At 40.7% G+C, this 25,350-nt stretch overlaps 1 protein-coding gene across 2 annotated transcripts in view; it reads left to right on the top strand.

The window, feature by feature from the left end:
• The window catches only part of LOC135220910 (cleavage and polyadenylation specificity factor subunit 1-like), a gene marked incomplete at its 5' end in the record, with an annotated part of 154,257 nt that overhangs the window by 11,124 nt on the left and 117,783 nt on the right, over positions 1–25,350 (top strand). For both annotated transcript variants that reach the window (XM_064258534.1, XM_064258535.1), the window contains 4 exon segments: positions 3,002–3,114; positions 17,192–17,319; positions 18,510–18,654; positions 19,354–19,506. In XM_064258534.1, coding sequence (XP_064114604.1) covers positions 3,002–3,114; positions 17,192–17,319; positions 18,510–18,654; positions 19,354–19,506 — 539 coding nt within the window.

Here is a 25,350-nt window from a genome sequence, read left to right as displayed (position 1 = left end):
ACTCGAGCTTCGCCGGTGTCGGAGAAAAGATGTGGCGTACCACTATAATTGCCAAGTTAGGAATTATTCAGACTGAATTCTGGCAACGCCGAACATCGAACATCATCGAAGTCAGAAAAACGTGGCGAACCACTATAATTGCCAAAGTTATGAATTATTCAGTCTGAATTCCGGCAATACCGAACACCGAACTTCGTCGGTGTCGAGGACAAGACGTGGCGAACCACTACTTGCCAACATGCCGAACTTCAAGTATTATTATCATATTACCTTGCCTCCAATCACAGTGATTAGAATCTCTGAGATTTAGAGGTTTACAAATAACAGTTTTATGTTGTTTGGCTCTACCCCTGATCCAAGATAGAACCACTTTTAGGCTACGTAGCCCAAAACTTTCGCTGACTGGCCGTGGCTCGTCGCGATCGAAAGTGGTCCAACCCGGTCAAGAGGTTATCCAGGTAGGCCATGCACTAAAAAATACTGTTACTTTGGATATTTATTGATCTAAATACAACAATATATCACAATGTATAGAAATTATCACTCAATAACTAGTACTAATCTACGTAACCTACATTATCACTTAATTTCACATTCGTAAATTGGTAATTTTCCCGATCGTATTAGTAAGGTCATATACAGACCTAACTCAAAATCACGAGAAACATGAAATTAAGGTTACTAGGCTTAATTGATTAAGCTAATAGGTGTAATAATTCATGTATCCGTTAAGGATCAAATATGGTTACCGTAATGAGACTAGGCTAGATACGAGAATACTCACTAGCACCGAGACATTGTTGTATTAAATTATAAGTCAAATTACTATGAAATGTAACTAATATCTGTTTTAACGGAAATATCACTTTCTGATAATCTCGTAAGCAAAGCTAAGCCTATATATTAACTTTAAATATTAACTTTAAATATGCCGTGCGTAATTTGTTGATGCTATGCCGACGCACAAAATGGCTGACCAGTCGCCGGCCTCCTCAACTTATATCTCGAGGGGCCTGGACTGATAGCATAATTAATATCACTTATTTATGATAAAAAACCCAATTGGGGTACTCAACTTCAAAGCAGCAGAAGATTGGGCCCTCATATTGGTGAAATTGTTGCAATAATGCAAAGAATAGCACAGCTCAAAAAAAAAAAAAAAAAAAAAATCACTGTTTACAGCGCACGGCTCTTAACAGGAATGAAAGTTGGCGCTGGGGTAGTAGTAATAGTGGCGAGTGGGGAAGAGTAGTGGGATTCCGTTGTAACGAATCACACCAAAAGAGAAGGATTTTGACAGGGAATCATCTAAATGGCAGAAACCCTGTGGTCTGTGGTAACACAGCGCCCCTATTCTATAGCGACACCCCTTGGGTGATCGCGCTGGGGGTAGTAACCTCAGCATAACTTTGTTAGCTTTTTTCTCTGGTATACGTAAGAGCTATTTATACTGGGAAAAATGAATAACAGGGAATTTTTATAGGGCGACACAGGTCGACACCAGAAATAAAATTTATTGTGGTGTTTTTGTAGGGCTTGGAACGAATTAGGCAATTTATATGTAAAACATAGTTCTAGATACGAAAAAATCAAATTACGAAGGCTGCTTTGAAACGGATTAATTTCGTAACCTGAGGCACTACTGTATTGCCCCAGTGCTCTGCTCTCAATGTTAATGCTGTCCTCTATGCTTAGTAGTCCTATCCCTCATTTCTTTTGTCATAGTCTGTCGGTATTTGCTGTTGGGTGTAGTGCTTTGTGTATTGTCATGTGCTTCCTAGTTTTCTGGTCTATGCTGAGGAGTTCAGCCTTCGTCCACTCCACTACTCTTGCATTGTATCTCCACTTCACTTCTCCTGCGTAGCATCTGATTGCTGGTATTGCCCATGTGTTTATGGCTTTCATCATATTTCCAGCATTGAGTTTTGACTTGAATATGGCCTTAAATCTGCATATACAATGGTCCCCCCGTATTCGCGGGGGATGCGTACCAGACCCCCCCCTGAATAGTTAGAATCCGCGAATGTTTGGAACCCCTATAAAAAAGCTAAAAACAGCCTATTTTGTTAGTTAAAACTAAAAAAAAAACACTAAAAATTTTGATACTTTATTTTAATAGTTTTATCACAAAAAGTGCATTTTATGATGAAATTGATAAAAAAAACAGGAATCTGTGGATATTTCTCATAGAAAAATACCGTGAATGCATGAATTTTCCGCGAATAATGCAGGGAAACGTTCCTGCATTCCCCCCGTATTCGCGTTCTCCGGATTCGCGGATTTCTCCGTGAATCCGGAGAATGCGAATAAGGGGGGTCCACTGTATTCTTTTCTGATTATGTCCTTCATCTCTTGGTGTTTTATATCCTCTCCTATTATTCCCAGGTATTTGTATCCTGTCTCATCTATATATTTTGTTATTCCCATCTGGTATCGTTATCCATTATTATTATTATTATTATATTATTATTATTATTATTATTATTATAATTATTTATTAATTTTATTTTATTATTATTATAATTAACTAATAAATATCTATAAAATATTTTGAAAACATTAATAAACATACATATCCTTACTGTTTCTACCTAACTGTACTTATAACTTACAAGGTCTCCATCGGTGGACTATTACTTTACAGCTTCTCTACCCCTACATGAATGGTAATTTACCTGTCCCGTCCCATTCACACTAGAAGTACATGTACCATGAACATTCTTTCATTTCAGTAAGAGAGAGAGAGAGAGAGAGAGAGAGAGAAGAGAGAGAGAGAGAGAGAGAGCGCTTGTGTGTTTGTGAAAAACTCCTGTATGATAATTAGTTAGGTTCCAGTGACAAGTTTGCGCTATTGTGAATTTGCACAACTCAAATGGCCTAGTATTACTGTACTATATGTAAGTCAGTCTCTATCTGTGCGCAGTAACATATTTTTAGAAGTATTAAATACAAGTACTGGGTTAATATAAGTTATAATCAAAGTTAAAATTTTTTTTTACAGGACATAGAGTTTTGATTGACAGTAGCCAGGTCATTCCACCACCTCCGCTTCCCCCATCATCTCTTCCTCCACCTCCAACGCCAGTTCTTGAGAACTATTCCGTTATCCATGAGGTAACTAACTTTTAATTGAATACTTTTATGACTACTACTCTCCAACCATGGCAGTCTTGTAAAAGTTTTTCTTTCAACAAGCTAGCTTCAAACTATAATCTCTTTGCTTTAAACTTCAGCTATTGTTAATGCTTTTAAAACTTCTCTTAATTTGTTTCACGGTGACCTGCTTTCCTGTCACTGATATTTAGTTGTCTTCTGTATGAGATATTGAAAATGATTGGTTATTGCTTTTGGTATTTCTAAGGTATGTATTTAAGAGTTAAGTATAGAGCTCTGTTAGCCAAACTTCCTGCTTATTGCTACTGCCATGTCTACTGCTTTTCTTACCAGTGTTCTCATGCATTCTCATCATGTTCCTCACAATCTTAGAGTTCTCTTCACTTTTCAATGACCTGTGCTTTTCCTGCCTCAACTCCCCATCCATCCCCTGCCTTCATGTTTTCCTCAATCTTCTTACAGATCTTCATCTTTTTAATTCCATATGTAGCTTGTTTAATTATGCAACTTACCCAGTAATTACATAGCTATAGTTTCTGTTATTTCACAGCAGTATAGATTCAAATTTCATTATTTACTAGACTTTGGTATACAAACCGAAAGTGGAGCAGCTTCAGCCGAAAGCTTCAGGATGAGATTTTTCCTTGTTTTGTTGTTTTTTACTGAAGTAGTACATCAGTAGTTCACATTCACAGCAAAATTGCAGTTAATTGGTTAACTGCTCTTTGACAGGTGTCAGACTATAATATGTTAACATTGGCTTGTCGGGCTGAATTTTAAATCGGCAGGGCGTTTTTGCATTAGTAATTATAGTTATAAAGTTCTGATATAAGTTTTTTCACCACTTGTGCTTTATAGCGTATTCGCTACAGCAACAAAACTGCAATGAATTTAAATGCTTATCAATCTTTCCTCTCCAAAATTGTTTAAGGGAAACGGTATAATGTAGCAGAAGAGAATTAGTTATGATGGGCTTTCGGAGGGTGGTCCATTGAGATCCTAGTAATAGCAAGAATAGAATTATCATTAATTATGTAGGAAGCAACTTTCACTGAAAACATACAAGGGCCCACTACAGAGAGAACATCCCTATAGAGGGCTGTGCTTGAAACTGATTAAGGGAACAAAGCAATGTTGCTTTAGCAGTGCCTGCTGAGCTTGGATCAGAACACAGCCGTTATGTAGCTAGACTGACGACATAGTACTTTTGATGTCAAAGTTATTAGCTTACCTGGCACTGAATTATACAGGCAGTCCCCGGTTATCAGAGGGGGTTCCGCTCTCCCGCTGATAACCGGGGACTGCCTGTATAATTTGGTGCCAGGCAAGCTAATTACTTTGACATCAAAAGTATTATGTCGTCAGTCTAGCTACATAACGGCTGTGTTCTGGTCTAAGCTCGGCTGGCATCAGCAAAGCAGCATAACCAGTTAATGGTGCCTCTTTTAGGTATGTTATGGCACCATAACTCTATTATCAGCACATTATGGTGCCGATAACCAAAACTTGGCCCATTATGGAATCATAAATCGCTGATTTTATGCACTAGACTGTCTTTAGTCCTATGTTTGACATAAGATTATGTCATGCATTTATCATATAGGTAACTGAGTGCCTAGTTGGGCCCGAGATGCTTTAGTGCCCAGTGGTTCCTAGTAGCTCTCAGTGGCGCCTAGTAGTGCCCAGTGGTGCCCAAGCGCTCAATATTGTAAGCTACACAGGTGCTCAAGTTGTCTTCTTGTTATACATGGGCACCTAGATCGGATAACACTGTCCTAGTTTTTTATTTTTTCTCTCCTGTTACTAGCCCTTGAATTTTACCACTTGCTGCTTTGCTTGACTCCCTCACTTCCTTGGCACAGGTCCTTGTCAAACTCCCCAGCACCTAGGAGGAGGGATACTGATAGCCCAAGGGACATCAGTGGGGTTTACCCACAGACAGTGAGTCCTGTTGTTAAAAACCAGGTCACGACAGAGCTCCATTGGAAAGGCGGCTGTAAGGAAGTGTCTCGTCTTTCCATGAGCGAGTCGAGTTGTTGGAGCTGATTTCCCTACAAGTGTTGCAAAATACAGCTGTCATTGATCCATTTATATTGCAGCCATACTGAGTAAGCTGGACAGCATTTTAGGCTTCATGAAGCATACTATGCTTGTTCAGCCACAAGCAGCCTTGTCTCTTGTTCTTCAGCAGAAGAAGGAGGTGAGGAGACTCCTCCTACAGCCTACAAGTCGCTTTGCTATTTTCTAGCGAATTTCTCTGATTCCTCCTCACCAGCAGTTCCAACTTCACCAGACTTTTTATACATGAGAGATAATGAAGTAGATTCTTCTATGTTGCCTAAGCTAGTTCTCACTTTATCTTCTTGAAAGATATTGAAGGAAGTTAACCTTTGGCTTTCGCAGAAGAGGGAACAGGGAAAGGTTAACTTTAATCTTCTTCTGTCACATCTTTTGACTAGAAGACATCTTTGTTATGAGATTGGAGAGGCTTTCTTTTTGGGTGTGTTGGCCTCCGCCCAGGGAGACTTTTGTGGACTCATGCTCCACAAGAAGGTCGACCTACAACTCGGCCAAAATAATGTTTCCATTGTCGGAATTAGACCACCTCATCAAGAAGATTTTCTGTGTGTTCGAAGTAGTGAGCTTCCTTGATTGGAGCATTGGGCCACAAAATCAAGAAATGTTCGGTGTTGGTGGGGGACTCGTAGGGACCTTTCAGGAGTAATTTCCTACCTGGATAAAGATATCAGGGACGGTTCTCTGAAATTGGCCTCTCTTTTTGTTGGGTATTCTTAAAAAGAGAAAACTTTTTGTGTTCTTTCACCAACAAAGGAGTGTCTCGGACACAGAGGGCCACCCATCTTTACTCTCCTCTTGATGGTAAACACCTTTTTTTTGGAGGATACAGGGATTTCAGTTGCTTCTGACCTTCAGAAGAATCAACATAGGACCTTCTTTCTCATTAAACCAAGCAACCTTGTGATTCCACTCCTAGCTCATGTCCTCCTTCCATGCACACTCAGCTCTTTTTTTTCAGGGGAGTCTCTAGGTCTTTTCTTAGAGGAAGGGGAAGAGTATGCTTCATTCCTCAAACCATTAGGCATCCTCCTCCAAAATCCCCACTAAGAAGTGAGGGGGCAGTCCTCCATGCACCTGTAGGAGTATGGCTCTGCCAGTTTTGGATGAACTGGGAAGTAAGAGGGACAGAATCTTGAATCATAAAAGTGTTGAGAGAAGGCTACGACATTCCTTTCGAGTGTTCCACCCTTTTCCAGCTCTCTGATAACTTTGACAGCCTACTAGGGAAATGCAGAAAGATTTATTGCCCTGTTGAGAGAAGTTTCGTTCCTTTTGCAGAAGGAGGCCGTAGAGTTGGTAGTAGATCCACTAACTCCCATATTTTTTACAATCCCTCTTGGCTTAAAGTAGATCCTAAGTATTTAAACTTTTCCACCGTTTTATAATCAAGCTTCTTCGTTCTTGTGTTTCTGTTCTGCCCCCATCTTCCCTGCTACTCACCAAAACTTCTGTTTTATTCACATCCAACTTTAGGCCACCCCTCTCTAAAGACTCCTGCCACTCTCCAACCCCTCTCTGTAGGCGTTCCTCATTTTCGGCGGTAATCACCAGATCATCGGCGTACAACAACTCCCATAGCTATTCATTTCTGATCTCTTCACTTAGCACAGCTATGACCAGCACAAACAAAAATGGTCTTAATATTTACCCCAGGTGTAATCCAACAATTTTTAATATTTTCCTTGCCTAATCTTTCCTTTTGAACACAAATGTGCAATCTACCCACCGGTCCATGTTCTCCGGTCCCAGTATACTCCAGTTTAAACCATTGAACAACACCACAAGAAGACTTACAACCTAAAACTCCTATCAGACAGAGAGCTCTCTCCTACCGACCAAACAACCCTTGCACTTGTCTCCTTCTCCACACTTTGTTATTGTTTACCTTTCCACCTGACGCTGTCTTGTATGTCGTCAGAACACAACTTAAAAACATCAAGACATTGTCTAAAATCAAACACTTGTTCCCCATACATTGCACATCAACCACATTTCACCAATGCAGAAAATAATAATAACAATAAAAATGAAATAACTGACTAAACTGATATATAATCAACAATAACCTCAAAATTTTTTGTTTCGCCAACCTTCTATGTCAAGAGCAGTACCACATGGCAGTGCAGTCCCTGTGTCTTCATGGTTGGAGGTTATCTACCATCTCTTTCAAGTGAAAGGCTTTTCTTGCAGAGCAACAACAGGGATGGCAGGATACCTCAGACAGTCCTCCGCAGCAGTATACCAGGGAAAGTGGGCCATCTTCTGAGGTTGGTGTTGTAGATGGGGTTTTTCTCTGGTCAGAGCTACTATTCAGCAGATCGTGGACTTCCTAGTCTTTCTTCACTGAGAGAAGCTTCTCTCAGTTTCAGCTGTGAAAGGCTGTAGGTCTGTACTAGGCCTAGTCTTGAAGCTGAAGGGTGTAGATATTACTTTTTCTTCAGAAATATCAATGCTCATGAGAAGCTTCAAAAGGTCTTGCCCACCCAAGGATCTCAGGCCTCCTGAGTGGGATGTTCCTCTTGTCTTGAGGAGCCTGATTTGTGAACAATATGAGCCTTTATGAGAGTTGTCAGACAGGGATCTGACCCTCGAGACCAGTTTTCTGCTTGCCCTGGCATCGACAGAGAGGGTTGGAGAACTACACGGTCTTTCCTTCAATGTTAAACACTTAAGGGGATGTGGATCGGTTACGCACGATTTCGTCCCGGACTTTGTAGCGAAGACTCAAAACCCATCAATCCCTGACAATAGGTTAGAGTCCTTTATGATCCCCTCCTTAGAGGACTTTGTTGGTAACGATACAGATGAGACGCTACTTTGTCTCATTAAAGTGCTACGGTGCTATCTGAAGAGGACTTGACATCTCTGACCTGAGTGTCAATGACTCTTTGTAAGCACTGGCATGCCCAAGAAAGAAGTGTCCAAGTACACTACTTCTTTCTGGCTTCATGAGATGATCATGAAATTGTACTTCACCGAAGGCAGAGACAACACCGGTACCTTTCTTCCGAGAACTCACAAAGTCAGAGGCAATATCTCCTTCCGTCGCATTCCGCAAGAACCTGTTGGTTCCTCAGGTACTGAAAGCGGGGGTATGGTCACAACAGGCCACATTTAGCTCTTTCTACCTTTGGGATATAGCTCACAAGTCCTTTGACACTTTTTCCTTGGGACCTGTGGTGAATGCTCAACAAGTTGTGTAGCTTACCCAACTTCTTTAACAGGACAAGGTTGCATCTTGCCTTTGATGTATGGTATGAATACGAGCATGAATGAAAGTGACTGGTTCTCCTTCTCCTTTCATCTTACTCTTTTCTTTTGGGCAGAGAGTGGATGAGCCGTCACATGCTGGAACTGGCAGCCGGTGTAGATAAAACTATTCTTCAAGCATCCATTCTGTGTTCTTTGATTAGATTGTAGAAGCATATATCCTCTCCCTCCCCTAGCAAGAAAGTTTTTGACCTAAGACAAACCCAATACTTGTAATTGCCTTATAGTCTCCGACATTAATGATTCTTTTTGCCCTTTCATTTGTGGCTACATTTACCTCCCTCATATGGAATGACCCAGAAGTTTGACTTTTGATCCCGCAGTTCCTGTACTCCGATCAAATAGTCAAAGGCTTGATTTCCTTCCTCGCTCCTCAACTAGGGAAGAAATTCAGTTGCAGTTAACACCAGTCAGTTCATAGAGACTCACTCAGATTCCTCCCTCCAATCAGTGAGCTTCCTAATGTAAAGGACCAAGGGTTTGTATGCTGTGTAGGAACAAATCACAATTTTTAAAAGTAAATTGTACTTTTCCTAACTATTAGTATACAAACCTGACGTCCTTTACAATGCCCACCTCATGCCACCCCTCAATCTGATACCTGGGCTTAAAGCAAATTGGAATGTCTACATCTGGTCGGGACGGGACTCCCTACTACTGGATGGTAGTTAACTGCGTAAGTACCTTGTTTGAAAGTTCAGCTGCCATTTTCCAGCCTTTGCTGAAAGTAATTCCTAATGTAAAGGATATCAGGTTTGTGTATTTAGGAAAAATACAATTGTAAAAATTGTGATTCTTGGTAGTCAGTCAAATGACTTTTTAAGTTCCACAAATATGTGGTATTTATCTCCTTTGTGTTGCATGGTTCTTTTCCTGTAGTTTCCTCATTACACAGATTGCTAATTTCGTTGATCTTCCCAGCATAGAGCCAAAACATTAATTGTCATTTTAAGTTGTTTTTCTCAGCCTTTCCTCTAGTACCTTTCCAGAATTTCATAAGATTCTAAATTATTCTTATTCCGTTGCATTGTAATTTCCCCTCAGCAATGCTTCCAATTTACCATTGTATGAAATTACGGTAAGGCTCTCTTACCACTCTATCAGGTTTTCATGCATTCTAGTAAGCTTATAGATGATTGGCTTTCATGCTGAGTTTATTAAGTCACTTGATATTCTAGATGGTCCTAAGGTGTATTGTTTGTCATCTATCCCAGAGCCTTTTATAATATCTTTAGCTGTTATATTCTCTATTGGTCCTGTAATTACGCCAGTGTCCTGGTAATTTTTTTACGCAGTTTTTTCAAATACTGCCTCACTCATTTAAATACCCCTTTATTAACAACTCTAATTTCTCCATCTCCACATTTGATATCTTTGCTCCTTTCACATATTTTCCATCTTTCCTCAACTTAGTTATCCTGAATATTTTTTCTTTTCCCTCCACCTTGTTAAGTCTTATTCAATTCCTCCCAATGCGTCTTCTTCCCCTTGTCACCTTTGCTGTAGGCTGATTTAATTGTGAATGATTGAAGAAGAGCTATTCAGAAGACTAAAAACATGGAACACATAACTGAAGTTGTCAGAGAGTATCAAGAAACAGTGACATCAAATATGGCATTAAAAAGAAAATAAAGCAGCAAAACAAGATCAGCGGAACATCTTTTCTTGTGGGACATATTAAAATGATGTATGTAGATTTATAAAAGAATTAAATTTTATTTTCATACGATCAAAAGTCATCATCTGTTTAGACGGTGACCATAAGTGTGCACTGTACTGCCTTAACAAAAGAATTAATGCAATACATATACCGTTTTGCTGATTTTTGGGTAAATCGTTGAGCCTACTTTTACTCTCACTGTCCTTCCTTTTGATTAAATGAAGATGGTAACATGCTCTGAAGGTTTTGTGTGATAAAGAGAGCTTGTTATATGATTTAAGCCACTGCTAGGTCCTATAATGTGTTCTTTGTATCTTTATAATATTTTTGTATACATTCAACTTCCCTGTCAGATATATACTTAGCTATAGACTCCGTCGTCCCCGATAGAAATTCGAATTTCGCGGCACACTCTACAGGTAGGTCAGGTGATCTACCGCCCCGCCGCTGGGTGGCGGGAATAGGAACCATTCCCGTTTTCTAAGACAGATTTTCTCTATCGGCCGGGACATCAACATTGTTGTTGTTCCTCCTGATTTGATTTTCGAGTTTTTCATGGCTATTGATCTTCTAAGCCGGTCTTTTTGGTGACGTATTGGATCTTTGGTTGGGCATACTCTTTCGTGGACTGTTATTTGGACTTGATTTTGGATTTTTCTTATAATGTCGGACTCTAGCTTTTCGGTTAGAAGACAGTGTGAATGAGGGATATATGGTGAGGCTACCGAAAGCTTCGGTAGACCCTCACACAGTTTGTAAGGGGTGTAGACAGAATGAATGCTCTGTATCTAACACCTGTAATGAATGTGTAGGTTTGAATGAGGAAGAGTGGAAGAATTTGAATTCCTATTTAAGAAAATTGGAAATGGATAGGGCTAGGAAGGTTTCCTCCAGAAGCGTAAGTCGGTCTCGTTCTAGCGAGCCTATTAATATATCACCTAACCCTAAACATGTAATTACTTCCTCGGCTACTACCAAGACTGCAAATCCAGAAAAGGAAATTGCAGATCTTAAGGCTGCACTTCAAAGGATGGAACGTCAGATGCAAACTTTAAAAGGTAAGCGCAGTGATAGTGACGTAAGTGTACCCAGTGCAGTGGAGGGTGCGTCTGATCGGCTTCATCTCGCTCCCAGGCCTAGACCGCTTCCAAGCTCACAGGCCCAGAGGAGAAGGAATGTCAAAAGCCATACAGAGGTTATGGAGAATCCCCACCGATCAGGCGTCCCTTCGGCAGGTTCTGTGACGACCCTAACTGCCAAGGATCGCTATAGAAATAAAGCATCCTAAAAAAACAGTGTTTTTCTTCTTCGGATTCTTCTCCACAAAGAAAGGGCTGGAGTTCTGACAAACTTTCACGCCCCTTGAAAAGAAGTTGGAAAGCTCCAACGTTGGATTCAAGTCCGGAGTTTTTCCCTGAAGGGTCTCCTTGTGAAAGGAAAAAAGCCAGATATATTCCAACTCTCAACTCGGAGTCTCCTTCCTCCTCAAGACCTCCTTCACCGACATCGGAAAAGGAAGAAGAGAATGCTGCGGCAAAAATTCAACAAAAAATGCAGGAGCAGACTTCCCGAAGGAGACTTCCCGAAGAAAGGACTCTTTCCTTCCTATTAAAAAATCTAAAACTACTCCTCGGACAGGAGGTAGAAAGGATGCGCCAGAAGAGCCAGAAGCGCCAAAAGCGCCAGCCTGGTGCAATGCGCCAGAAGCACCAGCCTGGTGCAATGCTCCAGTAGTGCCAGAAGCGCCAGCCAAGCGCCAGAATTTACGATCGTCTTCCAAACGATATTTGAACATAGAGGATTCTTCTAGCTTTCAGCGGGATCAGACTTTACCTGACAGGGACTCTAGACGTCGCACAGGCGGCCGTAGCCCCTGTCAGGATAGAGCTTTTTCTGTTGAGAGCGATACGAGAGAACATCCTTCTTCTGACAGGAGAGAAAGACGTCGCACAGGCGGCCATCACTCTTGCCAGGAGAAGGAGACAGTCTTGTTGCAGGATCAACCTACCTCTCGTAAGGACGCAAGTTGTCGCACAGGCGGCCGTCGTTCTTGCAAGAGTGGGGTAGATGTTGCAAAGGACTCATCTCCTATGGAAAAGAATCAATCCTCTTCGGAGATTGAATTTGATTTGGAGGATGTGTCGGATTCAGAAGATCGTGCGGCTGCAGGCTTGTCGGACTATAAGATGCTAGCAGCCCTCTTACTTCAAGAGTTTGGAGACTTTAAGCCCTACTGCCCCACCTTCTCTTAGATCTTTGTTTACCAGTACTAAGGTCTCAAAATCGTCCTCTTTCATTAAGATGAAACCAACCATTTCGATGAAGAAGGCGCTTAGTTTTGTCGGAAACTGGCTTAAAACCAAGAAGGAAGCGGGGAGAACTGTCTTTGCCTGCCCTCCTTCCAAACTGGCAGGGAAGAGAGGTATCTGGTATGAGACGGGAGAATCATTGGGTCTTACTCTCCCGACCTCTGCCGATGCAGATTTTTCAAACCTTGTGGACGCTTCAAGAAGACAAGCCTTGTCTCAGCTAAGATCACCATGGGGACTTCTGAAATGGGACCATCTCCTCAGGGGATTGTTTCATGTATTAGAAGTTTTTAACTTCTTAGACTGGTCCCTTAGGGTGTTGGCTAAGAAAACTCAGGAGTCGGAGTTGCTGAGCCCAGAAGTCCTTCATAGTGTTCTGTCCTGCATGGACAAAGCGGTCCAGGATGGATCAGGAGAAGTGGCGTCTCTCTTTGGAATGGGAGTTTTGAAGAAAAGGATTTTATTTAGTTCGTTTTTAACAAAAGCAGTTACTCCTATCCAGAGGTCGTCCCTGCTTTATGCTCCGTTATCGGATCAATTGTTCCCTTCACAATTAGTAAGGGACATTTCCCATTCTTTGGCTGAAAAGGCTACGCAAGATCTTTTGGCCCAATCAACAAAGAAAGCGAGGACCTCCGTTCCTGTGAAGAGAGAGACTAGTACTCCTCAACAGCCCTTTCGAGGAGTTGTCCTCTTCTAGACCCTCCTCTAAGAAGAGAGGAATACCAAAAAAGAGGTAGGTCTGCATTCAAGACCTATCAAGAAAGCCAAATGAGATGCCAGTCCTTTTCAAGCACCGGTAGGAGCCAGACTTCTGCAATTTTCAGAAGAATGGGCTCGGAGAGAGACAGACAGCTGGTCTCTATCAGTGGTAACGAAGGGATATCTTATCCCCTTTCGAGACAAGCCTCCTCTAACGACGACCCCGAGGGAACTGTCGGCCAAGTACAGGGACCCTGCCATGAGAGAAGCACCTTTAAACCTTGTAGATCAGATGTTGCAAAAGGAGGCCATCGAATTGGTCCGGGATCCGCATTCCCGAGGATTCTACAACCGTCTTTTTCTGGTTCCGAAATCCTCGGGGGGGGGTGGAGACCGGTTCTGGATGTGAGCGCTTTGAACCGTTTTGTAGAGAACACAAAGTTCTCTATGGAAAGTCCAAGTCGGTTCTTGCAGCTCTTCGTCCAGGAGATTGGATGGTCTCCTTGGATCTGCAGGATGCTTACTTTCATGTTCCCCTGCATCCATCATCGAAGAAGTTTCTTCGATTCATGATGCAGGGCAAAGTATTCCAATTCAGGGCCCTGTGCTTCGGCCTTTCGACAGCCCCTCAAGTTTTCACGGCCATAATGAAGAATGTTGCGAAATGGCTACATCTGAAAGGGATAAGTATATCTCTTTATCTAGACGATTGGCTGATAAAAGCAAGATCAGAGCATCAGTGCTTGAAGGACTTGAAGACGACTTTAGAACTCACAAAATCACTGGGACTACTCGTGAACCTCGAGAAATCACAATTGATCCCCAGACAGAACATAGTCTATCTGGGGATACAGATGGATTCTCGGGTTTTCGGGTTTTTCCGTCGCAAGAGAGAATTGCTCGAGGCTTAGAAAAATCTCAAACTTCTTAGGAAAAGAACGGAGCTCGGCAAGGGATGGCTCAGTCCTCTTGGGCACCCTTTCCTCGTTGGAGCAGTTCGTTTTCCCTAGGGAGATTGAACCTCAGACCTCTTCATTCTATCTCAAGAATGTGGAGTCAGAAGACAGGAGATTTGGCAGACTCGTTTCCCATTCACCAGGAGGTAAAGTCAAACCTGAGGTGGTGGTTAACCCCATTAAGAAGAAACGAAGGAGTGTCCCTCTTGATTCGAACCCTCTCCTAGTGTTGTTTTCCGATGCCTCGGAAACAGGTTGGGGAGCAACATTGGGTCCAAAGGAAGTGGCAGGTACCTGGACGAAGGAACAGGTGCCACTGCACATCAATGCAAAGGAACTCCTGGCCATTCATCTAGCCCTGAGTACTTCGAAGCGGTAAGTCAGAGGAGTGGTAGTCCAAGTCAACTCGGGCAATACCACTGCTCTGGCTTACGTCCGAAATCAGGGGGGGCCACTCACTCTTTCTCACTATACGAGATCGCAAGAGATCTATTGACCTGGACAGAGGAACGGGGCATAATACTCCGGACAAGATTTGTTCAGGGAGTGAAAAATCTAAGAGCAGACAGATTGAGCAGGAAGGACCAAGTACTTCCGACAGAGTGGATGCTCCAACTCAGAAGTCTGCAAAGAACTTTGGTCCCTCTGGGGTGGAAAACCTCAGATCGACCTTTTTGTTTGGCCACGTTCCTCTCCAGGAAGATGGACAACTTCTGCTCTCTAGAAGAAGAACCCCAGACCCATAGCGATCGATGCGTTCCTTATGGACTGGTCAGGCATAGACTCCTACGCTTCCTTTCCCCCATTCAAGTTGCTGGGGGAAGTGCTAAGGAAGTTTGTTGCATCGAAGGGAACAAAACTGATTCTGATTGCCCCCTTCTGGCCCTCCCGAATATGGTTCACAGAGGTACTGGAATGGATGGTGGACTTCCCCAGATCTCTTCCAGAAAGGACAGATCTGCTCAGACAACCCCACTTCGAGAAGTTTTACAAAAACATCCAAAGTCTCTCCCTGACTGCCTTTCGACTATCGAAAGACTGGTCAGAGCGAGAGGCTTTTCTAAGAAAGCTTGCAAAATAAAGCTATCGCTAGAGCCTGCAAGGTCCTCTACCTTGCGGGTCTACCAATCGAAGTGGGAAGTTTTCCGTAGATGGTGTAGGTCGAAGAAGCTGTCCTCTTCCAATACCTCTGTGACCGAAATCGCTGATTTTCTTCTTTTCTTAAGAGAAGAGTCGAAATTGGTTGTATCGACTATCAAGGGATATAAGAGCATGCTCTCTGCTGTTTTTAGAAACAGAGGCCTGAATTTAGAAAATAATAAAGATCTTCATGATCTCATTAGGTCTTTCGAGACTTCCAAATGGAGATCTTCTATTCCCCCGAGTTGGAAGTTTTTGACTTCTAACAGGTTCGAACCTCCAGATAAAATCTCATTCAGAGATCTGACGAGAAAATGTATATTCCTGTTAGCCCTCGCAACTGCTAAGAGGATCAGTGAATTGCATGCTTTGGACTCTTGGGTGGGTTTTAAGAAAGACTCTGCTGTGGTTTCTTTTCAACATCTATTCCTAGCAAAGAATGAAAACCCTTCTAAACCTTGGCCTAGAAGTTTCGAAGTCAAGGGACTCTCTTCCCTGGTAGGTAGAGAGTTGGAGCGGTCTCTTTGCCCAGTCAGGACCCTGAAATTCTATCTAAAAAAGAAGACACAACTTCAGGGATGTCGCCAGAGTCTCTGGTGTTCAGTAAGAAACCCCAAGAGACCTATGTCAAAGAATGCACTGGCGTTCTTTGTCAGGAACGTGATAACAGGAGCTCACAGAGACTGCCAAGAGAACTCCTTAAAGCTGCTTAGGGTAAAAGCTCACGAAGTCCGTGCAGTTGCAACTTCCCTATCGTTTACTAAGAATATGTCAATGATAGACATTTAGCAGCAACTTATTGGAGATGTAATTCTGTATTTGCATCCCATTATTTAAAGGAATGTTAAAGTAAACATACGAAAAATGTTTTTCTCTTGACCGTATGTATCGCGGATACTATGCTGGGACATGGAGCAGATGCTGATCCTTAAAAAAAAAAAATAAATTTTTTGTTTTTTGTTTTCCTTAATGATTTTTTGTAATAATTTTGGTGTTGAGTTTTGGGTTGCTTGAAAGGATGTTCGGGGATGACTCCTTTCAATCGTGGTACTAACCCGACAATAGGATCAGGTGATCGGGATCAGTGTCGTGCTTTATGATAATGCCATTAGGCAAGGTGTTTTGTCATGTAAGTGGATAGGACCCCATTGACAAAGATCCTAAGGTTCTGTCACGTAAGTGGGTAAGACCCCTTTGACAGACCATCAAGAACTCTTAGCATGAGGTCACTACCTCGCTGAGGCTCTTGAAGCGATGCAGGCTCCTAGGCAGTAGCCATGAAGTCTTTCGCTAACACAGGTAGGAACCAGGTTTTTTCTTTTTTATTTTTATTACCTACCAACGTATGTTGTTTCCTGTCTATTCAGTAAAATTAGCTGTCTCTTACCCTCCGCCAAAGGTGCCCAATCAGCTAAGTATATATCTGACAGGAAGTTGAATGTATAAAAAGTTATTGTCATGATACAATAAAGTTTTATACATACTTACCTGGCAGATATATACGATTAAATGGCCCACCCAGCCTCCCCTCAGGAGACAGGTGGAAGAGAAAATCTGTCTTAGAAAACGGGAATGGGTCCTATTCCCGCCACCCAGCGGCAGGGCGGTAGATCACCTGACCTACCTGTAGAGTGTGCCGCGAAATTCGAATTTCTATCGGGGACGACGGAGTCTATAGCTAAGTATATATCTGCCAGGTAAGTATGTATAAAACTTTATTGTATCATGACAATAACATTTTTCTTATATACCCTTATCTAGTGTGTCTGTAAGCCTGATGTTTGTTAAATTGTTAATGCTATTTGTCTGTTCTTCTTTTGCTTTACCTCTCTGTATCTTTTTTATTATTTACCTTGTAATGTGTTTTTATGTACATAATATTTTACTTGATGTTTTAACAATACATTTTCATATCCAAATATATTTGTTGTTAAGTGATCTTTTTTCTTTCTGTTTTAAAGGTTTTGATGGTAGGAATGGGGAACCGTAATTTGAGGCCTGTTCTCTTTGCAAGGGTGGATGAAGATCTGTTAATGTATGAAGTTTTTCCTTTCTATGAAAACCTTGCAACAAGTCAACTGAAAATAAGGTATGGACAGTCAGGTCTTTGGTAACTTTAAGATTTAAAAGCAGGTGTAAATTTTTTCAGTTTTTTTTTTTTCTTTTTGCTCTTCTAAGATATTGTTGTACATAGTGGTAGTTGTAAAGAATTTAACTGAAGTGATGGTGTTTTATTCAAAACTACTGAATCTCCAGGGATATCTGTGTTGGTTAGACAGTTTGCAGTCCACATCATGCTACCTACACCACTTAACACCAAACCTTACTTACAGGCTACATTAGAGTAAGGGCCAGTATTGTTATAACACCAGCCTAGTATGTAGCTAAAGGATCTTTTATTTTTCTTTCTTTTCTCAAGTTTTCTTGTTATTAAGGCCTTTCCCTGCAGGTTAGGAAATTAAGTCCTTTCCCTGCAGGTTAGGAAATAGAGTACTGTACATGGACAACTTTGGATATTTGGTTGGATTGCATTTCACTGACTTCTGCAATAGCTTCTTATATAACTGAACTTTGTCACTATTTTATCCCTTTTCAAATCAAAAAGGTTTTATGATTTTAAGCTAAAAAATCTTTCAACTGGAACTGCAGGGAGCAAAGACTGTATTGCGTGCCATAAACATGCTTAAATTTACAGCTGAGATATTTGATGTGAATTTTGCTGGCTGATTTACTAAGTGATTTCTACATTGATAAATTGAGGAATTATAGACATACTTAACTGGCATTAGTCTAGCCTGAGCAAAGTCCATGTCCATAACTCAGTCACCTGTTTTTACATAAGGTACCTGCATGACATCATTTTATAGCACCAGACTGAAATTACTTGTACTTTTCCATGAAAAATGCATTAAATGTACAAAATGAACAGTTCTATTTTGGCAGTTAAAACCATAACTTGAAGAAAATTAATGAAAACTGGGCTTTGATCCATTGCAAGTGGATAATTCTTGTTTCTAATGTCAATGTTAACATGGCATAGAAAAGAATAAGGCATACAGTGCCTTCTTCTGGATGGGTCAATAGTGTGCATATTCACAGTTATTCAACAAGTGACTGATTCTTTTAGTTATTCTTCCATCTTCAAGGCTTCAGAAGCGTTATACCTGTAAGAATCCAACACTGCGAATTACAGCTAATCATGATTAATGTGTGTTGTGAAAATTTCAGTTGTACATCTACAGTTGTAAATTTTCACTTACTACTTAATGTTCTTTTCAGAATGAGATTGATAGAACACAACTTGATTTTGAGGGAAAGACGTTCTGGGAAGAAAAAGAGAAGTGAAGAGGATGGTACTGGCGAAAAGAAGATAGACAGAACGAGCAAGTTCCGCCCTTTTAGTAACATCAGTGTATACAGTGGTGTAAGCTATTGAAATGACAGTATTTGATATTATTAGTATCAGATTAATATTATTAGTATTAGTATCAGATTGGTAATAAAACACATAACAGTTATATGGTTACTGAAGTTCATTTACACATAACTTGTAAGGTAATTTTAATTTTAAATAGATACTTTTGTGTTCATATCAGGGCAGCAAAAATTAGACATCCAACACAAAGGAACTAAAATATGCTGATGAATATTCTTTAAAATCAAAGTTTAATATCACCAAAAATTGTATAGGGCATCATCTTGTAGGAACTGTAGGAGTTAAAAGAGAGTAAAACCCCATTGTTTTCAGGTTGAATTGAATTATGCTAAGCACAGGTTATTTAACTGTAGTGATTTCTGTCATAAATACACAACCAATACAGTGACAGGACAATAAGAATAAGTTGACCAGGGACTTTTGCTTTGGGCTAGTGAAGGCTTGTCTTAACAGTTTAAATTCATTCACTGTTGCAAAGTTAGTATAATGTATATTTTAGTTTTTCTGGCCTATTATTTCATTTTTGTTTTGCTTATTCATCCCGATAGTAGGTAAATTTTCTCAACATTGATATATCTCAATATCTGTGTTCCTTTGGTATTGGAAAATGAGTTATTGACTAAGTATGGTAAGGAACAGTATTGTATGGTACATTTGAATGGTTGTTTTTTCTCTATCTTTATTTAGGTATTTATTTCTGGGCCTTATCCACACTGGGTATTCATGACAGTACGTGGAGAACTGCGTTATCATCCCATGAGCGTTGATGGATCTGTCAAATGCTTTGCTCCGTTTAGAAACATCAACTGTCAGAATGGATTTTTGTATTTTAATCGTCAGGTAAGTGGTTTTGTCTGCAGTTTGAAATAGAAAAGGTATTATACTATCTTTAAGGAGAATCCTTAATTTTATTGTTTGAATATCTAGATATTTGAGTTTTTGAATATGGTTTATATAAAGAAGGATTTAGTTTTGTCCTATTCCTAGAAAGTAATTAAATAAGTAAAGAAAGTTGACCCTTCTGAGTTGTGCAAAGAATCACAAAGGTTTGTTATATTTCTTGACTTTTAGGCATTTCTTTACCAGGAAAAGTAATATTAGGCATATGCGGTTGTTATTCACCTCGGTAGGCAGCCCTTCTAAGAGAAGGTTACCCAGAATTCAAACCTTGTTCTCCAACCTTAGACTGCACATAGCCATTGTACCGTGCCCTTCCATGGTCTTGGTTTTGAGTTCCCTTGCCTGAGGTTCAATCAGGCATTTATCCTCCTTTTTGTTCACTTTCCTCTTACAAAAAGTGTGTGGGACAGTCTGAGAAGAAAGTAAAAATTTCTTGGTGGATTATCAAGAAAGAGTCTTTGTTTTTACCTAATCTTTTCATACTAGGTGTTTTATTTTTAAATCCATCCGTACTGTCCTGCCCCAGTTGTTGTAGCAAACCTCGTGGATTTCATTTACCTTACAGAGTATGCCGGCTCCACCTTGTTGACCAGTTGCTCCGGCACTTTTTTTCAATGACTTAAAGACTTGTTTATTCATACTTTTAACAGAATTTTGGTAAATATTGTAAATACTGTTGCTGTTGATGGTATTGTCATTTACAGCTTTGTTGATTTTGACAGTATTATTGTTGTTATGAGTTTATTTATTAATTAATTTTGATTAATTTTGAAACTGCCTTTATGCTATTAATTTTACTTCTTTTGGGAGACAATGAATTGAGCCCTTGGCCTGTTACTCCTTACGGTAAGAAAAATTGTAAAGTACTTTACTCAAATATGGCTGTTCGATGAAACAAGTACGTGAACTTGGTACGTATATGGATGTGGGCAATGGTACACGTACGTGGACACTTGCAAGTACGTGTACGTTGGTATACGTCAATGGAAGTTGGTGCATAGAAGCAGACGTTGGTGTACGGATGTGGGCATGGCACTACATGAACAGGAAAAGACATATCAAGTAGCTGGATATGTGCTGAATCATGTACATGGACAAGCAATGTACATGGACAAGTGTACGTGGACGAACGACGAACCACGTTCACAGACCAGTGATGACACCTGTAGATGTTTGTGTCGTGGAGCGATACAAGTTGGAACGTCAGTGAGAAGATCGCTCAATCATGTACATGGACAAGTGATGGTCAAGCACGTGGATGAGTGTTGAACCACATACATAGGCCAGTGATGACACCCGTACACATTCATGTCATGTGGAGCAATAGAAGTTGGAACATCAGTGAGAAGCTCACTCAATCATGTACATGGACAAGAAGTGGTCAAGTATGTGGAAGAGTGATGAACCACGTACATGGACCAATGATGACACCCGTACACGTTTGTGTCATGTGGAGCAATACATATTGGAACATCAGAGAGAAGATCGCCCTGGGAATAATTCCTTCTACAAGTTCCACTACCAACCTCACAAACGCGAATGTATGGGGAAGAAATACGACCTTGTGGGGCAGATGGTGAAATACTCCTCTCACTTGCCCAAACATGGACGTGCATAGGAGAGACATGGTCATGTGGGGCAGAAGGTGATGTACTCCTTCTCTTGCAGAAGACGAAACCAAAAAGTCCTAGATCCTCTGTCTGACACAATGACAAGGCGGTGATGGAGAAGTAGGAGAAGGAGTGAAACTCCTCTCTCTACAAGGTCTCTACTAGCAGTATTCAAAGAAGAGACCCAGGAGACCCCTGGTTACAACTCTTCTTCTTCATAGATACAGCAGAAATCCTCTTGAAGACCACTTGAACCAACACCTCAGACAGCTCAGTGAGAGAAGACAATGAAGTCATAACAGGAAGAGATGACGTCATAACTAGAGGATGCGTGGCCACCACATCTGATTCATAGGCTGAGAGGACACCGGGAATGATGTCACGACATCTGTAACACCAGCGCTGGTCGATGGCCTCACTGGCGGAGTGATAAGGAGCAACCCATTGAGCGTCAACGAAGACAAAGGGGCTCTGCAAGGGGGCAGCACATGAGAGCCAACATAGAGGAGTCCTGGGGGAGGCGGGACTGCTATAGGGGCCAGTGAGGGGGTATACGTTTCCAAGAAATGCGACAACAACTCATCCAAGGAAGGGCAACCCCATATCCAAGTGATGCCCAAACAACCGCCATCTTGGATGACTGTATCTGAAATGAAGATATTAGGTGCATTGTCACGAGCCTCACTTCCAACCTCACGCTTCTCTTGGTAGTAGAAACTCTGGGAAAGCTACTACCAAACACAGCAGTCCATCCAAAAAACCAGCTCCAGGAAGTTCATACTGATGGGTACAACCAACTGCGATGGCATCATGGAGGAAGTTGGAAGTCACGTCACTACTCAACAGGCGTAGGAGAGACACCACCCAAGCAAACATCACAGGCAGAGATGTATGAGATGTATTGGACTGTAGTTCAAGTCAAGGGTCTTGGTGACAGCGAAGATGGCGAAACAGAGTATCTGTCACCTCTTACAGTAACCAGATGGCCTCCCCAGGACATGTATACATGACAGATTGCGACAATTCACAATGAAAAAAACCATCGTCGGAGAATTATGGGGAGAAATCGACCCTCAGAGAGTGACAACCAAGCAGTCGGCAGAACCCATGACATCACATGTCCATTCACGGCGTCACATAGCAGATTATTGTCACAAAGAGCGAGAGAACATTTTGAGTAGTGCAGAAAACGTAAAAAAAAAATAGTATACAATTATATCATTACCCAGTTGAACATCATAGGTAAATGATGTTCAAAGCAAACCATAAGGTTGCTATCTCCACATGATGATGTTGAAGGAGCTCCGAAAACAGCAAGGAACCCACCGCCGACAGTATTAACTGCACCAAATTCTCACTTTTTCACAGCACAAACACACAAGTCAAAATTAGTGAACTGGCATCTCTGTCAGATGGAAGTGAAGAAGAGGGCTCCCAAGTTAAGTTCTGGGAGACCTCCACCGCTGCCAGATTCCAGACAATAAACAGGGCTGACAACTTCAGTTCTGTAAATAAACCTAAATTCTCTCTCCCTCCGTAAGAAGATAGTATTCTGAGAGAGACTAAAATAATTCAAATATGTGAGGACGGAGGGAAATACTAAAATGATGGAAAGCGATGAGACGACAATGACGACTGGCCCTGCAAGTAGAAGGGAAGATCACAATTATCCGCCATTAAAAATCGTCCTGTCTCTTTGAAGGGAATACTCTCTTAGGAGACGGACCAGCCTATCATGCATAACGTAAGCGATGCTGATGGAGAGTTCAAGTCGTATCTACTGCAAAAGCATCTGTCCAAACAAGGAAGGCTTGTCTAAAAATGTTGACGTCCACGGAACATCTGGGCTGAATAAAAATAAATAAACCAAAGGCTACGATAAAAAAGCAGACTTGGAAAAGGAGAGCGAAGCGAAACTCCGCTCTCCAAAGCGGTAAAAGAAAGATTGGCTTTATACAGGGTCCAGGCTTAGTCAATGACCAAACATCCGCCGCCTTATATATGCATGAGTTGCCAGATGCCACAGATTCCTTGTTTTACAATCTTTGTTTGTTTTTACCGGTTTCCAGCTAGCAATAGAAGAGTATCCTATTGTTAAGACTGAGGGTTTGTTAGCTATGAAAAATACAAATTTATTGAAAATTTGTCATATTATTAAAAACATGCAGTCTTTTGGAAATACTAACAGATAATTTGGCATAAAGGAGAGCCAGATATCAAACTTCATACATACTACCGTGTATTTCTGTGTATAAGACGACCTTTAGATAAGACGAGGTAAAAATCATGGCAAATTTTCATGAATTTATCTCTTTATCTGTAGTATTGGGTGACTTCTAAATTACAAAACCAAAAGGATTTTTTGGAGAATAGTGATTATTTGCAAAAATTAACAGTACAACTATATTTATAATAATGATGACTTGAATAAAGGTTGTTTTGCTTGTTGTATCCAGTTACAGTAGTACTATTACCATTTGTTACTGTATTACAGAATAAAAATATTGTCATATAGTATATCATTTGTATTGATATTGTTTACTTTCTCAAAATCTCGGCTGATTTGAGTATTATCGATAACTTCATTGCCATTATTTGTTAGAAGAGATATAATTTGGAGATACCATTTATCGTAAATTAACAAAGTTTGGTTGAAAACGTGCTTATACTACTTTATTGTACTATAAGCATTAGGTGCGATTTCTACCATTCTGAACATAGCCTCGGCTATATCCTGGAGCTTTAATTTACTAGTATTCTTTCTTGAGATCTCCATTGCATGAGGGATGAACAAAAATGTATTTTATTTTTACTGATGGAAGCCACCATTGAGAATCAGCAGGGTTTAACAGTTTTAATATTGCTCTTAATAAACGTTTTATAGTTACGGTAAATGACATCAGCAGTAAGCTGTTTCTCAATTCAGTTGTTTATGCCAGTACATGTTTACAATAATGGCTCAACCAGAATTCTAAAAACTGGATTTTTTTAGTAGAGGATGGAGGAGTATCATTAGTATTACAGTCGATGAGAGAGAGAGAGAGAGAGAGAGAGAGAGAGAGAGAGAGAGAGAGAGAGAGAGAGAGAGAGAGAGAGAGAGAGACTTATTGCCTCAGTTAGGCTGTTACATGATAGATATCCACTTGCAAAATTTGAATAAGTAGTTGTATTGAGAATAATGATAATTTTAATAAAACTTATTGTACTGTAATCATATCGCATTTACAGTAGTACCTCAGAATACGAAATTAATCCGTTCCGAAGTGGCCTTCGTAACCTGATTTTGTCGTATCTTGAACCACATTTTACATGTAAATTGCCTAATTCGTTCCAAGCCCTACAAAAACACCCCAGTAAATTTTATAATAAAGCTAAATTGACCAATAAACAATGAAATACAACAACTTGGACCATTTAATACCTTACTTAAACTGCATATACGTTTACTACTAATATGTACTACATACTTGTAAATAAAGTGTATTAGTGTACATGGTACAAGAACTACTGTACGTACATACGTATGTAGTAAAATGTCGAACCTTACCTTTCGAGTGAGGCAATCTCCGAAAGTGGCGACAGAGGAGTAGGAAAAATGGCAGGAAACATGAACACTTAACTTTACAAAACATTAAAAAATGGCAGAAAACATTAACACTAAACTTTACGAAACACGTTAACAAATGGCAGAAAACATTAACACTTCTTGATTATCTCCATCTTCGTTCTCCATAGAAAGCATCCTCTTCTTTCCGTGAACTTCAGCAACATTCTTGGGACCCTTGGCTAATAATGTAAGTAATTAAGTTCACACACAACACATAAAGTAACTTACAGTACAATGAAAGCGAAATCACTAACACGAATTTACGTTAACAAACTAAATACGTATATGTGAACGAACGAATTCCAGTGTTTACAATAAATGGTCAAGGAACGCCTTTACACAGAGGCATGATGCTGACCAATAGGAGAGCAGGATCTTATGGCGGTGACTAGCATCAGGAACCAATGGGAGAGCGGGATGGTGGCGAGTCTACTGAGTTGGTGGCGCGCGAGTTTTAAAATTGTTCTCGGTGGTCCGGGCAAATCTTTGGACTTTACAGTAACACCCTTTCGTAACCTGAATTATTTTCGTATGCAGAGGCAAAAAAATCTTTGTATTTGCTTTCGT

The sequence above is a fragment of the Macrobrachium nipponense genome, chromosome 2, assembly GCF_015104395.2.
Source record: "Macrobrachium nipponense isolate FS-2020 chromosome 2, ASM1510439v2, whole genome shotgun sequence".
NCBI classification, from domain to species: domain Eukaryota; kingdom Metazoa; phylum Arthropoda; class Malacostraca; order Decapoda; family Palaemonidae; genus Macrobrachium; species Macrobrachium nipponense.
This window is presented reverse-complemented; position numbering and strand designations above follow the sequence as displayed.